At 34.1% G+C, this 17,500-nt stretch overlaps 1 protein-coding gene across 3 annotated transcripts in view; it reads left to right on the top strand.

Moving 5' to 3' along the window:
* Positions 1-17,500, top strand: part of mybpc2a (myosin binding protein Ca) — a 134,700-nt gene that overhangs the window by 24,744 nt on the left and 92,456 nt on the right. For all 3 annotated transcript variants that reach the window (XM_062050251.1, XM_062050250.1, XM_062050252.1), the window contains exon 2: positions 12,145-12,180. In XM_062050251.1, coding sequence (XP_061906235.1) covers positions 12,145-12,180 — 36 coding nt within the window. The remainder of the gene's footprint in view (positions 1-12,144; positions 12,181-17,500) is intronic.

Genomic DNA, 17,500 nt, shown 5'->3' with positions numbered 1-17,500 from the left:
ATCAGTGTGACTTCTGCTGTTGCCGTATCCGTAATACACCTATAGGGAGAAGTTTTTATTTACACGATGAGTCGGGTGTGTTTTGACCTCCACCGAACCCCTGAGCCCGACTCACCGAACCCCTAGGGTTCGATCGGACACAGGTTAAGAACCACTGCATTACAGGGAGACAGAACAGACGTGACATGACGCCCCATGTGATTACATTTTGGGGCTGATGCGGATCACCGTCTTGTAATTGTATCTGCTTTGCATATGAGTTGTGCTCTATAGATAAACTTGCCTTGAAGGAGGTTCAATGTCCTCAAATTCAATATCCAGCCCCTGAGTGTCAAAGAACAACAAAAAAACAAACTTGCTGAGTTTCATATTCTCTTTCACCAGCCAGTTCACACAAACTTGTCTGAACTGATTTCTTGATGACTTCATGTTTGTGAAGTTGTCATGTATTCATGAGATAATATTTATTATTAAAAGCATTCACTCTTCTGGCCTCTAACTGAGGCTCGGCAGTCAAAAACCTTAAAGTAGGTCATCCAAACATCCTAAAATGTCTCCTGCTCTGCTTTGAAGTCCTGAGATCTTCTAGTTCTGCTAAACATTCTTGAAATCCAAAGCAGCTCCATCCCGACTGGACGTTCCCATCATGTCTGGCCCGGTATTCCTGGGGACATGACGAAAGACTTGTCACCCTATAAAGTTCTTCAGTGATGTCCAAGTGCAGACGCGACAGGTGTCCATGTTGTTGCTGCATGCGTGCCGAGTCAGTGTGCTCCTCTTATAGAAGGTGATGATCTCCTCATTGATGATGCAGCCAGCATTCCTGCTGATAGAGAATGTCAAGCTAGGTCCGCACCTGACGTCGGCACGGCAGAGTGTGTCAAGTGTCCTGGTAATAATGCTCCGCCGCCGTCCAAGTGCCAATAATGTCACTGATACTCATCCGCGGTAAAATAAATAGATCCAGAATTCCATTTTCATTTATTACATCCCAGTGGTGTCTAAAGTGCGATCCATGGCACACATTTCATTTTTTAACACATTCTAAAAATACTATTTAAAAAAAATTTAAATATGGAATGAAATCGCAAACAGGTGAAAAGTACTGTGGAAAAGTTGCAATGTTGACTCTAATAATTCAAAGTATGCTTTCTGTTTTTTTTCTTTAAAACTTTCATTGCTCTAAAATAATAATTAATCAATAATGTTATGAATTATTGACCTATTCAAGGCTCAAATAACTTCACGTTGAAATATTTTTTTGCCATATACATATACATATATATATATACATATATATATATATATATATATATATATATATATATATATATATATATATATATATATATATATATATATATATATATATATATATATATATATATATATATATATATATATATATATATATATATATACACACACACACACACACACACACACACACACACACACACACACACACACACACACACACACACATTTATACACAAAAAATATCAGCCTGTATACACACATTTATACACATAAAATCCCCTGAAGAGCAGGGAAACCTGCGAAACAGGCTTGTAGGGATGATATAGCCTCTATGTTTTTTCCTGACCTAACGTATATTCCGTATGTATGTATATGTTCTTGTATATATATATATATTCTTGTGTATGTGTATATATATATATATATATATATATATATATATATATATATATATATATATATATATATATATATATATATATATATATATATATATATATATATATATATATATATATATATATATATATATATATATATACAAGAACATATAAATACATGTATATGTACACACATATATATATGTACACATACATATATATATATATATATGTACGTATACAAATATATATATATATATATATATATACACACACAAGAATATATATATACAAGAACATATACATACATGTATATGTACACATACATATATGTATGTACATATATATATATATATATATATATATATATATATATATATATATATATATATATATATATATATATATATATATATATATATATATATATATATATATATATATATACATACATACATATATATATATATATGGGGACGTCTTGGCGAAGTTGGAAAGTGGCCATGCCAGCAATCTGAGGGTTACTGGTTCAATCCCCTCCTTCTACCATCCTGGTCACGTCCGTGTGTCCTTGAGTCCATTTATTTATATATATATATATATATATATATATATATATATATATATATATATATATATATATATATATATATATATATATATATATATATATATATATATATATATATATATATATATATATATATATATATATATATATATATATATATATATATATATATATATATATAGTACAGGCCAAAAGTTTGGACACACCTTCTCATTCACAACATATTTATACTCTGGGGGAAATATTGCATGTTTTGTGTTTTTGCCATTTAAAAAATATTTTTTTTCTTTGACAAAAAGAGCATAAAACAAACAAAACATAAAAACTTATAATCTTAAAAAAATTTATTTTTATTTTTTATGACGCTCGTACTTTTGGATCCCCGAGGATTTACGTGGGAATTAAAAAAACACAATTGCTGTTTTATAAATTATAAGGCTCTGATTACTTCACATCAAATATTCCAATTTGAATTTGTTTGTGGGGGGAGGAGAAATATTGCATATTTTGTGTTTTGGCCATAAAAGAAAGGATTTTCTTTGACAAAAAAGGGCATACACATATATGTTTTATAAGTCCATATCAACAGACAGGCCTGAAGTTGGTGTGGAGATTTAAGTGTAGAATGATGATTTTAGAAATAAAATATATGACTTTTTTGTAACATTTTTATGATTGAGACCCTTCTAGATCCCCGGGACCGTACTTGAGGGGAGTCCTAAAGGTGAAAAAAAAAAATCCATATATTGTAATGGTTTTGAAAATAAAAAATACCAAAATGGCCCCTGCATGCTTTAATTTTTCAGTGTCGGGCCCTCAGTGGGAAACGTTTGGACACCTCTGAGGATGATGCGGAGTCTCGATCACGCCATCGTGTGGCAGCTGCTCAGCCTCGTGGGGGGCAATAACGGCGAGAAATGCTTCCAAAGTATCTTTCTTTTAAAAGCTTGGCATCGTCTTGGAATTGTTTCCAGCCAAAGCAGTGCTGCTCTTAAAGTGTCTCGCTGGACGCGGCTAAAAATAGAAATATTCTTTGAGGCGAGAGATGCCTTTTCAACCGACAGAAGGAAGCTAACTAGCTTTGGGGTGGGCGATACTGCATATTTTGTTATCGAGCTCATACCAAATTAATTCAGGACCAGCTTTTGTTTAAAGTAAACGTTATTTTCTCATAATGTATTGTCAATACTAGGGGTGTCCCAATCCAATGTTGATATCGGCCCCCAAAAAAACTGAATGGGATGAAAATGTGTGATATCATCTCTGATAGAAGCAGTCCTGCAGTGTCCATACTTGTGCAAAGCTGCACAGGTTATAGGCTATGGCCTACTAAGAGCTAGCAGCTACACAACAGCTAAGCACACAATAGCACACAAGCTAGACATACGTAATAATCATCGAACAATATTGCATTTGTCAATATAAACAAGTATCAAATAACTATAGTTGCATATTACTTACACATACAGAGTCTCCAAGGCAGAAGCGTGTTAGAAAGTACCCAGTAACAAATGTGTCTGCATCATTCAACTTACTGCGTCAATTATCGTATAGGTGTCAGCAAAACAATTAGCCCTTCTTTTCAATAAAAAACATTTTTTTATTCATACATAAGCTGTGTTAATAAATTTTTTCACATCTTTGTAAAAGACTGAATTATTATTTTGGATGTCTCTAGTAAATTTGGTTAATATTGCACATTTTGATATCACTGTGATACCTATATTACCTGTGGTGTTGATACTGTTGATACCCGGATGATGTCATGGATTGTCTGGTGAGCGTGTAATGGAAGTTAAGTGTAATATATGTAATATGTGATATATGTAATACCACCAGCTGATACACATAATACTAATGGTTCTGAGCTGATATTGATATCGCATGTCGGTCTAAAATCAGCCAAAAACAAGTATTGTCGGATGATATCGGCTGGCATGTAAAGTGTGTGATATAGGGTGCGATACAAGCAGTCCTGCAACGTGTTTACTTGTGCAAAGCCGGACAGGTAAACATGCTAGGCTGGAGGCTACTGGGAGCTAGCAGCTACACAACAGCTAAGCACACAATAGCATTCAAGCTAGACATACGTAATAATCATCGAACAATATTGCATTTGTCAATATGAACAAGTATTAAATAACTATAGTTGCGTCTTAGAAAGTACCCAGTAACAAATGTGTCCGCATCATTCAACTTACTGCGTCAATTATTGTGCCAACTAGGTGTCAGCAAAACAATTAGCCCTTCTCTTCAAAAATAACCTTTTTTTAATTAATACATAAGCTGTGTTAATCAAAAATGAACATCTTTGTAAAAGACTGAATTATTATTTTGGATGTCGTTAGTAAATTTGGTTAATATTGCACATGTTGTTATCAATGTGATAACTCTATTACCTGTGGTGTTGATACTGTTGATACCTGGATGATGTCATGAATTGTCTGGTGAGCGTGTAATGGAAGTTAAGCGATATGTGATATCGCCAGCTGATACAAATAATACTAATGGTTCTGAGCCGATATTGATAGCAACAAGTATTTTCGGATGATATCGGCTGGCATGTAAAATGTGTGATGTAGGGTGCGATACAAGCAGTCCTGCAACGTGTTTACTTGTGCAAAGCTGGACAGGTAAACGTACTAGGCTAGAGGCTACTGGGAGCTAGCAGCTACACAACAGCTAAGCACACAATAGCACTCAAGCTAGACATACGTAATAATAATTGTACAATACTTCAGTGTAAAACAGCACATTTTTCGATATAAACCAATATCAAGTAATTATAGGTAAATATTACTTACACAAACAAAGTCTCTAAGGCAGAAGCGTATTAGAAAGTATCCAGTAACAAATGTGTCTGCATCATTCAACTTATGAATGATTGCGCTCACAATTAGCACTCCATTTCAACTGAATCATAATCATCATAGACACAGTTTTTATGTCGGTTCTCATTAGTATTGGGACACGTACAGGAAGTGAAGAATTTTGTTTTATGCATTTTCAGTCAAAGAAAACTTTTTTTTTTAATTTGACAAACACACAAAATATGCAATATTTTCCCCCAAAAATATTTCAAAGTGTAATATTTGATGTGAAGTAATTGGAGCCCTGATTAGGTCAATAATTCCCAAGAACAATGATTTTGCATTGCAGCTGTGTGTTATTGGAGTCAACATTGCAACTTTTTCTCGTTACATTTCTTTTATTACATTTCTTTTATTACATTTCTTTATGTTATTCTTTCAATAGTATTTTTCAAATTTGTCGCAGGCCGTTAAAAAATTACTGCTCCTTCTCATTCTTTTACCCTTTCCCCTATTTCACCCCCTAATTCTTTGCTTTCCCTTCGTCTCCTTCTTCACCTTCTCCTACTTCTCCTCCTCCTCCTTTTTATCTCTTTCTCTTCTTCTTTTCTTTAACTTCTCTTCTTGCTCCACCTCCTCCTGCTCGCTCTTCTTTTTCCTCTTCTCCTCCTCTTCTTTTCCTTCTTGTCCTTCTTCTTCTCCTTTTCCTCCTCCTCCTTCACCGTCTCTCTGTACTCCTCCTCTTCCTCCTTCTTCTGCTTTTTCTGCCTTTTCTTCCCGTTCCTTTCCTTCTCATCCTTCTACTTTGTCTCCTTCTTGTTCTTTTTTTCTTCTGCTTCTTCTCCTCGTCCTCCTCAGTTTACTCCTTTTTTCTTGTCCTTCTCTCCCTATTTCTCCTTTTTCTTTTCCTCTTCCTCATCTTCACCTTCACAAACTCTTCCTCCTCCTTCCTCTTCTTGTTCTTATCTTTCTCTTTGTCCTCCATCTTTTCTCCATCTTCATCTTTTTCTTCTTTTGCTACTTTTTTGTTCTTCTCCTCCTGCTTCTTTTTCTCATTTTCCTTGTTTTTCTCCTTCTCCTTCTCATTTGTTTCCTCATTCACCTTCTCCTTCTCCTCTTCCTTGTTTGCCATCTTCTCCTCCTCCTTCTTCTCCTCATCCTCCTTTTCCTCTTTGTCTTCCTTCTCCTTCCCCTGCTTCTTTTCATTCTTTCACCCCTTCTCCTATTCCTCCCCCTAAATCTTTGCTTCCCCTTCGTCTCCTTCTTCACCTTCTCCTACACCCCTCCTCATCTTTTGTTTCTCCTTCTTTTCTTCTTTTCTTTAACTTCTCTTCTTGTTTCACCTCCTCCTGCTCGCTCTTCTTTTTCCTCTTCTTCTTCTTCTTCTTCTTCTTCTCCTCCTTCTTTGCTTTTTCTTCACATCTTCCTGTCCCTTTCTTCTCCTCCTTATTTGCCTCATCTTTTTACCTTCATCCTGCCTTTTTTCTCTTTCTTCTTTGCTGTTTTCTTCATCTTGGCTTCTTGTCCTCCTTCTTCACCTCGTTTGCGTGTTGGTAAAGGAAAGGCTGGGGCGGCCAAGTAGCGAGCGAGGAGCACGTGGAAATGTGAGATGCAAAGTGAAAGTGCTGAGAGAAGCTTCAGCAGATTGCAGCCTCAAAACAAAGCTGATCTAAAATAGAGGTGTTGTTGTCGATACATCTACCAGCTTTGATATCACTGACACCTCAGAGCTGCTAAGGAGCCTCTCTGTTCGCCTTGTTGCTTTTTTGGAAATACCGACACCATGAAGTCCTCTTTTGGGGATCTGATTCTGAGGGTCACGTTAGGAACGCTAGTCCTGGTTTGAAAGGTGAAATCCTGGTACATATGTGACATCATAGCATGTAAACAAACAGCAACTTGGAAGTCACCGTTTTCTTTGTATTTTATAATTCTTATTTAAATATATATATATATATATATATATATATATATATATATATATATATATATATATATATATATATATATATATATATATATATATATATATATATATATATATATATATATATATGTTTACATACGCTTGTAAAGAACATAATGTCATGGTTGTCCAAACAGCTCAATCACATGGACAAAGATAAGACCTTCTGGAGGAAAGTTCTGCGGCCAGATGAAACAAAAATTGAGCTGTTTGGCCACAACACCCAGCAATATGTTTGGAGGAGAAATGGTGATGCCTTTGATCCCAGGAACACCATCCCTACCGTCTAGCATGGTGGTGGTAGTATTATGCTGTGGGCCTGTTTTGTGGTGGTATTATGCTCTAGGCCTGTTTTGCTGCCAATGGAACAGGTGCTTTACAGAGAGTAAATGGGACAAAGAAAAAGGAGGATTGCCTCCAAATTCTTCAGGACAACCTAAAATCATCAGCCCGGAGGTTGGGTCTTGGGCGCAGTTGGGTGTTCCAACATGACAATGACCCCAAACACACGTCAAAAGTGGTAAAGGAATGGCTAAATCAGGCTAGAATGAAGGTTTTAGAATGGCCTTCCCAAAGTCCTGTCTTAAACATGTGGACAATGCTGAAGAAACAAGTCCATGTCAGAAAACCAACACATTTAGCTGAACTGCACCAATTTTGTCAAGAGGAGTGGTCAAAAATTCAACCAGAAGCTTGGGGATGGCTACCAGAAGCGCCTTATTGCAGTGAAACCTGCCAAATGACATGTAACCAAATATTAACATTGCTGTATGTATACTTTTGACCCAGCAGATTTGGTCACATTTTCAGTAGACCCATAATAAATTCATAAAAGAACCAAACTTCATGAATGTTTTTTGTGACCAACAAGTATGTGCTACAATCACTCTATCACAAAAAAATAAGAGTTATAGAAATGATTGGAAACTTAAGACAGCCATGACATTATGTTCTTTACAAGTGTATGTCAACTTTTGATCGCGACTGTATATATATATATATAAATACACAGTATATATATATGTATATATATGTACAGTTTATATATATATATATATATATATATATATATATATATATATATATATATATATATATATATATATATATACACAGTATATATATATACACAGTATATATATATATATATATATATATATATATATATATATATATATATATATATATATATATATATATATATATATACACAGTATATATATATGTACAGTTTATATATATATATATATATATATATATATATATATATATATATATATATATATATATATATATATATATATATATATATATATATATATATATATATATATATATATAAATAAAATAATTTTAAATTATTTTTCTAAGTCTGAGTTATGTGACTTGTGTTGCTTGTCATTAACAAGTCATAAGTAATCTAAATCTAGAAGCTGGTAGGCTTCCTGGTTTCGATGACCCGCCCTGTCTTGCCTCTGATTGGCCAGTTTGTAATGTTTTGCCCCAACATTAGCCAATTGTGACTTATCATTTCTAAACCAACCAGTCATCATGGATTTGCGCCACATTTTTTTTTTTGCATTTTTGCATTTTTCTTCTTTGTAGCTTGTAGCTTTGATGTAAGCTACCTCGTTACTTCGGTCTAAAAATAGCTACGCTACAGGAATCATTCCTGGTTCAAAAAGTAGCGACGCTACCGCCACGCTACTGGGAAACGTAGTCAAGCTACTCAGCGTCGCTACTTAATAAGCTAGTTTTAAGATTTTAGTAAACTAGTAGAAAGCTAATTATAAGCTAGTAAAAGTAAGGTTGTAGTTGTAGTAGTAGTAAGCTAGTAATAAGCCAGTAGCTTGTAGTAAGCTAGTAGTACGTTAGTATAAGGTGGTAGTAGCTAGTAGTGGGGTAGTAATAAGATAGTAGTGAGATAGTAATAAGGTGGTAGTAGTAACGTGGTAGTAGTAAGCTAGTAACAAGGTAGTACCGTAATAGTAAGCTAGTAGTAAGGTGGTACTATGCTAGTATTTAGGTAATTGTAAGCTCGTCGTAGGCTAGTAGTAAGGTAGTTATAATTAAGTTAGTAACATAACACTGGTAAGTAAGCTCGTAATAAGCTAGTTGTAACGTTTTTAGTAAACTACTAATAAGCTAATTATAAGCTAAAATAAATAAGGTTGTAGTAGTAGTAAGCTAGTAATGAGCCAGTGGCTTGTAGTAAGCTAGTAGTAAGTTAATATAAGGTGGTAGAAACTAATAGTAAGGTAGTAGTAAGATAGCAGTGAGGTAGTAATAAGGTGGTAGTAGTAACGTGTTAGTAGTAAGCTAGTAACAAGGTAGTACTGTAACAGTAAGCTAGTAGTAAGGTGGTACTATGCTAGTATTTAGGTTAGTAGTAAGGTAGTTATAAGTTAGTTACATAACAGTGGTACTAATCTCAAATTAAGCTTGTTGTAAGGTTTTAGTAAACTAGTAATAAGCCAATTATAAGCTAGTAGAAGTAAGGTAATAATATGCCAGTAGATTGTAGTAAGCTAGTAGTAAGTTAGTATAAGTTGGCAGTAGCTAGTATTAAGGTAGTAGTAACGTAGTAATAAGGTGGTAGTAGTAACGTGGTAGTAGTAAGCTAGTAACAAGGTAGTACCGTAATAGTAAGCTAGTATTAAGGTGGTACTATGCTAGTATTTAGGTAATTGTAAGCTCGTCGTAGGCTAGTAGTAAGGTAGTTATAAGTTAGTAAAATAACACTGGTAAGTAAGCTTGTAATAAGCTAGTTGTAACATTTTTAGTAAACTACTAATAAGCTAATTATAAGCTAAAATAAATAAGGTAGTAGTAGAAGTAAGCTAGTAATGAGCCAGTGGCTTGTAGTAAGCTAGTAGTAAGTTAATATAAGGTGGTAGAAACTAATAGTAGGGTAGTAGTAAGATAGCAGTGAGGTAGTAATAAGGTGGCAGTAGTAACGTGGTAGTAGTAAGCTAGTAACAATGTAGTACTGTAATAGTAAGCTAGTAGTAGGTTAGTATTAAGGTAGTTATAAGTTAGTAACATATCAGTGGTACTAATCTCAAATTAAGCTTGTTGTAAGGTTTTAGTAAACTAGTAATAAGCCAATTATAAGCTAGTGGAAGTAAGGTAATAATATGCCAGTAGCTTGTAGTAAGCTAGTAGTAAGTTAGTATAAGGTGGCAGTATCTAGTAGTAAGGTAGTAGTAATGTAGTAATAAGGTGATAGTAGTAACGTGGTAGTACTGTAATAGTAAGCTAGTAGTAAGGTGGTACTTTGCTAGTATTTAGGTAATATTAAGCTAGTCATAACATAACACTGGTAGTAAGCTCGTAATAAGCTAGTTGTAAGGTTTTAGTAAACTAGTAATAAGCTAATTATAAGCTAGTAGAAGCAAGGTAGTAGTACTTCTAAGCTAGTAATAAGCCAGTAGCTTGTAGTAAGCTAGTAGTTAGTTAACATAATGTGGTAGTAGCTAGTAGTAGTGTAGTAGTAAGATAGTAGTAAGGTAGTAATAAGGTGGTAGTAGTAACATGGTAGTAGTAACGTGGTAGTAATAAGCTCATAACAAGGTAGTACTGTAATAGTAAGCTAGTAGTAAGGTGGTACTATGCTAGTCATAGGCTAGTATAAGTTAGTATTGTACTTTAATTGTGTAGAAGTTGTGTGTACATGGTATTGTATACAAGTGGTGTGTACAAGTAGTGTGTAAATGCAGTGTGCCAATTGTAGCATGCACAATATATTGTATACAAGTAGTGTGTACAGTCTAGCGTGTACATTGTAGTGTGTACTGTACATAGTAGTGTGTACATTGTAGGGGTGTCAAAAAAATCAATTTTCGAATGACTCACAATTATTACTTGTAACGATTCTTAATGAAAAAAATAAAATAAAATCAACTTTTAATTTAATTTTTTTTTTTTTTTAAATCTGTCCTGTCCAGCCAACCAAGGCAAACCATATTGCTGATGTTTATGATCATATCTGCTGTACAGATTTACTTGTTGGATACTTCTCGTGTTGCCTTATTTGTATTTGACTTTATTACATGTTTGGGAAGCATTTGATTAAACAAAACCAGTTTTCTTTTAAATAATATAGACATGTTTCACAACTGTTCATCTATTTAATGTAGGAATGTAGTTAATCATAGAACTGGCACTCAATGTTATTAAAAAAAGTATTGATTTTGAATCGAGAATCGTTTCAAATCAAGAATTGATTCTGAATGTATTCGTTACCCCTAAGAATCAAATGGAATCGAATCGTGTGGTGCCCTAAGATTCACAACCCGAGTACATTGTATGGTCTACATTGTATGGTGTGCATTGTATTGTGTACATTGTATTGTGTACGCATATTTTACTTTATAAGCTCGATTTTGATTCATAGTGTCACATGTCTGCGTTTTGTCACAATCACACACATCCTTGTGTCTTATGTTATGTTATGGTATGTTGTGTTGTGTTGTGTTATATTATGTTTATGTTGTGTTGTATTATGTTTATATTCTGTTATATTATGTTTATGTTGTGTTATTTTATGTTTATATTTATGTTATGTTATGTTTATGTTAATGAATGTTATGTTATGTTGTGTTATATTATGTTTATGTTATGTTTATGTTATGCTATGTTTATGTTATGTTATGTTTATGTTTATGTTATGTTGTGTTATATTATGTTTATGTTGTGTTATATGTTTATATTGTGTTAGATTAAGTTTATGTTGTGTTATTTTATGTTTATGTTATGTTATGTTTATGTTATGCTATGTTTATGTTATGTTTATGTTATTTTATGTTTATGTTATTTTATGTTTATGTTATGTTATGTTGTGTTATATTATGTTTATGTTGTGTTATTTTATGTTTATCTTCGGTTATGTTTATGTTTATGTTCTGTTATGTTTATGTTATGCTATGTTTATGTTTATGTTATGTTTATGTTGTGTTATTTTATGTTTATATTGTGTTATATTATGTTTATCTTGTGTTATTTTATGTTTTTGTTTGTTTTGTTATGTTTATTTTATGCTATGTTTATGTTACGATGAGCTCATCATGCACGCACACTTGAGAAACAAACGTCTCCTGAGGTGATGACGATGAAGAATGTTGGTTCTTACAAGTTCATTCACTTGTGTCATTGCAGCTGCCCAGGATGATTCAGATGCAACAACCACCGCCGGTGAGTGTCCTTAGTGTCAGTTCACAAGTCCTACTTGTTGTCCAAAAATATTACCTAGGGGGCCATTTTTATTTATTATCAACAAAAAATGTTGTTTAGATCAGTGGTTCTCGAACCTTTGTCACCAAGTACCACCTCGGAAAAAACTTGACTCACCAAAGACCACTATAATGACCAACATTTAAATACGGTAGCGTAGTAAGCCTACGTGTTAATTAAAAACAAGACAGAGGTTTTATTTAACAAATACTGTAAATTCCAGACTATAAGCTGTTACTTTTTTCCTACACTTTGCAGCCTGCGGCTTATAAAACGCTGCGGCTAATTTATGGATTTTTCTTTGCTGACGGCCATAATACAAAAAGTAAAAAAAACAAAAACTCAAGCCAATACACTGAGAAGGTGTTTTGTTTGTGCTTTGGTGCCATCTGTTGGACAAATTCGCTCACTGTAGGTGCTGCAGTGTCCTTCAATGTACTGCTTTCAATCGTTCAGTTTTCTTGCTTTTCATAGCGTCTCTACTCTTATGGATGTTTGTAGGTTTTACAGTATAACTAAAACTGTTTATTCTTACTAACCCGTCCCATGTGTGACGTCTGCAGGAGTGTTGTCATGCTTATTTGTACGTGCTATCGTCATGTAATGACACTAGCGTCATTATCATTAGCTAGTATGCTAACACGTTTACGCTTGTATGTGTTAGTATTATTAAATTACAATGACATTCTTTTTGTTTTGTTTCAGTTTCACAAATCCCTTAGTAGATTCACCATAACGTCACCGCAGAGTTAGTTATTGAGTCTGTTTAGCTAATTGGAGGTAGTGGGTCCATGACGATGAATTCCGTTTTGTTTGATCAGCCGTTTTACTGCCATGTTACAGACACTGTTTGGAAACAATTATAGTATGTAAATAAACATTTGCATAATCTTTCTGTATAAATAACTAATTTCCGGCTTATTGTCCGGTACAGCAAATATATGGGAAAATCTTAAATTTTCCTAAAATTTAGTAGGTGCGGCTTGTATACCGGTCCGCTCTATTGTTGGTATATTTAACTTTTTTGGCCAGTGTAACATTACACACAGTTTGAACAGTAACACTGTGTTTGAATATAGGAAAATAAAATACAGATTTTTTTTTGGCGTTCCACTAGAGGGAGCCACACTTTGAGAATCACTGATTTAGATGGTTTAGCATACATTGACTCACTTGAGATTGCTTTTAGCATCTTTAATGTGCAAACTGTAAAGCCCTCCTCATGCATCCTTCAATTTTTCTGTTTGGTCCTCAGTGGATAAACTTGTACACAGTCTTTAGTAGGGATGGACACCAGATTCAGTGTTTTTATAGGTATCAACCGAATTCTACGGGGTACTGATTCAAGTAAAATAAAACTGTACCATATTTCGATACCTAACCCTTGGCAAGTAAACAAGCATATTTATAGCGGACTGCCTCTAAGTAATGTTGTACTTTTCCATGCCAACATAGCAAGCACGCCTAATAGAAGGCACTCAAAAGTAAGGCTCCACTTTTCGAAATGCGCTACCTCGATGCTAATTTACATTGGATATATCATACACATGCTACTGATTAGCATTAGCGATTTTACATGGCAATTCCAGCAACTCCAAACAAAAATTACAACTAAGATGCAGGTTACAATCAAACAGCTGTTGTTTAATAGGTACAATACCCTACAGCAAGGGTCCCCAAACTTTTTGACTCGGAGGCCACATTGGGTTAAAAAAATGTGTGTAATATATATATATACACACATATATATATATACACACACATATATATGTATATGTGTATATATGTATATATATGTGTGTATATATGTATATGTATATATGTATATGCATACATGAGTATATATTTAGGGATCTTTAACAACTAGTCCTATTAAGAATCATGTGTATATGTATATATATATGTGTGTATATATGTATATATATATATGTGTATATATGTATATGTATGTATATATATATATATATATATATATATATATATATATATATATATATATATATATATATATATATATATATATATATATATATATATATATATATATATATGTAATATATATATATATATGTATATGTATATGTATATATATATATATATATATATATATATATATATATATATATATATATATTCCTCACGCACTAATTGACTGAAAGAGTGCGCACTTTGCCGATGATGTCACGTTATCGATGAGAAAATGCATTTTTAGACAATATGATTTGCCTGAGAGGCTAGGAGACACCAAGAGTAAAAAGCGGTAGAAAATGGATTAGAAAGGACAAATTTTAAAAAATAATAATAAAAAAATTAAACTTGGGACTTCCCGTGGGCAGTAGTTTGGGGACCCCGGGCCTACAGTATTAACACTTTGTTTGGACTCCACTAAATATAAGACTGGCACTTTCAACTTAATGGCAAAGACTACCTTATCCTGACTACTGCAACACGCTTAAGACAAACTGAAAAAAATGCTTACTTTCAAATGATACTCAGAAGTGTAAGAAAATAAAATATAATAAGTGAACAGCACATTTATTATAATGTTACGTTGAAATATTTTATTATCAAACAGATTAACTTTTATAACTATTTGAACACACTCAAAAGTAGAGGTGTGTGAATCTCGCTACTGTATTTTATTGTTGCTCATTATGGCGGTCGGTACATGAGGTGGTACTTGGTGACAAAAGTTTAGGAACTCCAAGCCTAGTTCTTAGTAATAACAATAATTGTTGTAAATGGATGGGATTTGATCGAAATTATTAATGACATGTTTGTTGTTGTTTTCAGACGCACAAGGTGAGAAAAACATAGGAGCTGCCTTGTTTGTGTGTGTGTGTGTGTGTGACATCATCGCCATCATCACTGAAGTTTGAGATTAAAGATTAAGAGATTAAAGTACCAATGATTGTCACACACACACTAGATGTGGTGAAATTTGTCCTCTGCATTTGTCCCATCCCCTTGGGGAGCAGTGGGCAGCAGCGGCGCCGCGCCCGGGAATCATTTTGGTGATTTAACCCCCAACTCCAACCCTTTGTTGCTGAGTGCCAAGCAGGGAGGTTATGGGTCCCATTTTTATAGTGAGGGTGATATTTCAACAAACAGACACACACACGCACACACACTCAAACGCCCTTTGAAGATGTGACAGAGCAGAGATGGTTTGCAGCGTTTATCTTACTCACTATTCTTCCTCATCATTGCACCTGCTTATGCAATAATTCATCTGGGTTGACAGTACACACACACACTCACCCATACACACACACACACACACACACACACACACACACACACACACACACACACACACACACACACACACACACACACACACACACACACACACACACACACACACACACACGCACACACACACACACACACACACACACAAATTATTGTATTTGTTACCTTCTTGAGACCTCCGAAAAAGGCCTACCTCTTCAGCACCACCCTTTCTAGATATATAAAGATTTGTATTTACAACATTAATAATATATACATACTATGCAAATATGTAAAAGCTTGTTGTGAAGAATGAGTTGGAATTTCACAAGAAAAAGGTGACAATTTCAGAAGAAAAGCTTAGAATTTTGGCAGTTATAACAAAAGTCGTAATTTTACTCAATGCAAGTCAAAATTTTACAAGAATGACTGAGCATTTGTGCAATATTATGATACAAGTTGGATTTTTACTCAATAACAGTCACAATTTTACAAAAAAAGCTTAAAATTTAGGCAATTTTATGAAAAGAGTCGTGATTTTACTCGACAAAAGTCACAATTTTACAAGAAAACTTAAAAATTTTGGCAATATGATAATAATCAGAATTTTACTTGGCAAAATGATGACAATAGTCCTCATTTTACTGAAAAAATGTAACTATTTTACAAAAAATAAATAAAAAATGGGCAATATTGTGATAAAAGTCAGAAATGTATATGACAAATGTCGCCATTTTGCTTTAAAAAGTAATAATTTTACAAGAAAATATTGCAAATCAGTCTGAAAGAATATGAGAAATTGTTCCCAGTTTTATAAGAAAAAATTTGTCACATTGTGAGAAAAAGACCGCTTTTAGTTCATTTTTATTTATTTATTTATTTTTTGTTTGCAATTGGTTTTTAATCTTCATTATTTACTTCAAGTTATTAGAGTATGTCTCTATATACATATTTTTTTCATTTATTTTGGCCAAAATGGGTGCATTTTAATTTCTCACACACACACTTGTTATTTCATATGTTGGCCAGAGGGGGAGCCCTTCACATTTTTACACACACTTGTTATTTCATATGTTGACCAGAGGGGGAGCACTTTTAAAACCGACATACAGTCAATTTGAAAAATCCCTCTTTTTTGGGACCACCCTCATTTAGATAGATTTCACTACCAGGGGTGCTAATGAGACATTCTCTATTAGATCAATCAATCAATCAATCAATGTTTATTTATATAGCCCTAAATCACAATGCAATGGTTTTCCGTATTGGGACCATGATTTATGTCCTAACTTGTTCACACCTCCTCATATGGAAGGTACTTTTTTTTCCATTGTTGATGTCTCAAGAAGGGTAGAAATACAATAACACACACACACACACACACACACACACACACACACACACACACACACACACACACACACACACACACACACACACACACACACACACACACACACACACACACACACACACACACACACACACACACACACACACACTTTCTCATCTCTGGCGCTCATCCTCCATTAGACTTTGCTCCCTCGCACAAGTGAGCCTTAATCCGACAAGGTGAGCACACAAAAGGTGATTTTGATTCTCAGGGGGCTTGTTAGTGATTAGCTGCTTCCTACCGCTGGATGACTTCATCAGCCCCCCCCCCCCCCCCCCCCCCCCCAAAAAAAAATCCCATTTTGTGTTCTTTTATAAGTAACCTCCTCTGGTGTGTGTTGCTGGGCTGTAGCTGATGACGACAACGAGACCGTAGATTTAGGAGCACACGTCTTATTTTTGCTGGTGAAAAGGTGAGGAGGCAAGTTTAAAAAAAAAAAGGCTTCCTCCACAAATAAATCTGTTTTTATTCTCCTCAAGTGCATTTTAACGCGAAGAACAACTTTTCTTTAAAAAAAAAAAAAAAGTGTACTGATCAAAGGCTTTGACTGCTAGCTTGCACAAAGGTAGCTGAAGGACACATGAAACATTCATCTGCTTGAAGCGCTCCATTAGCTGCACGCACACCCACACACACACACACACACACACACAC

The sequence above is a fragment of the Entelurus aequoreus genome, linkage group LG06 (assembly GCF_033978785.1).
Source record: "Entelurus aequoreus isolate RoL-2023_Sb linkage group LG06, RoL_Eaeq_v1.1, whole genome shotgun sequence".
NCBI lineage: Eukaryota > Metazoa > Chordata > Actinopteri > Syngnathiformes > Syngnathidae > Entelurus > Entelurus aequoreus.
The sequence above is the reverse complement of the archived record's forward strand: the minus strand, read 5'-3'. Positions and strand labels throughout refer to the sequence as shown.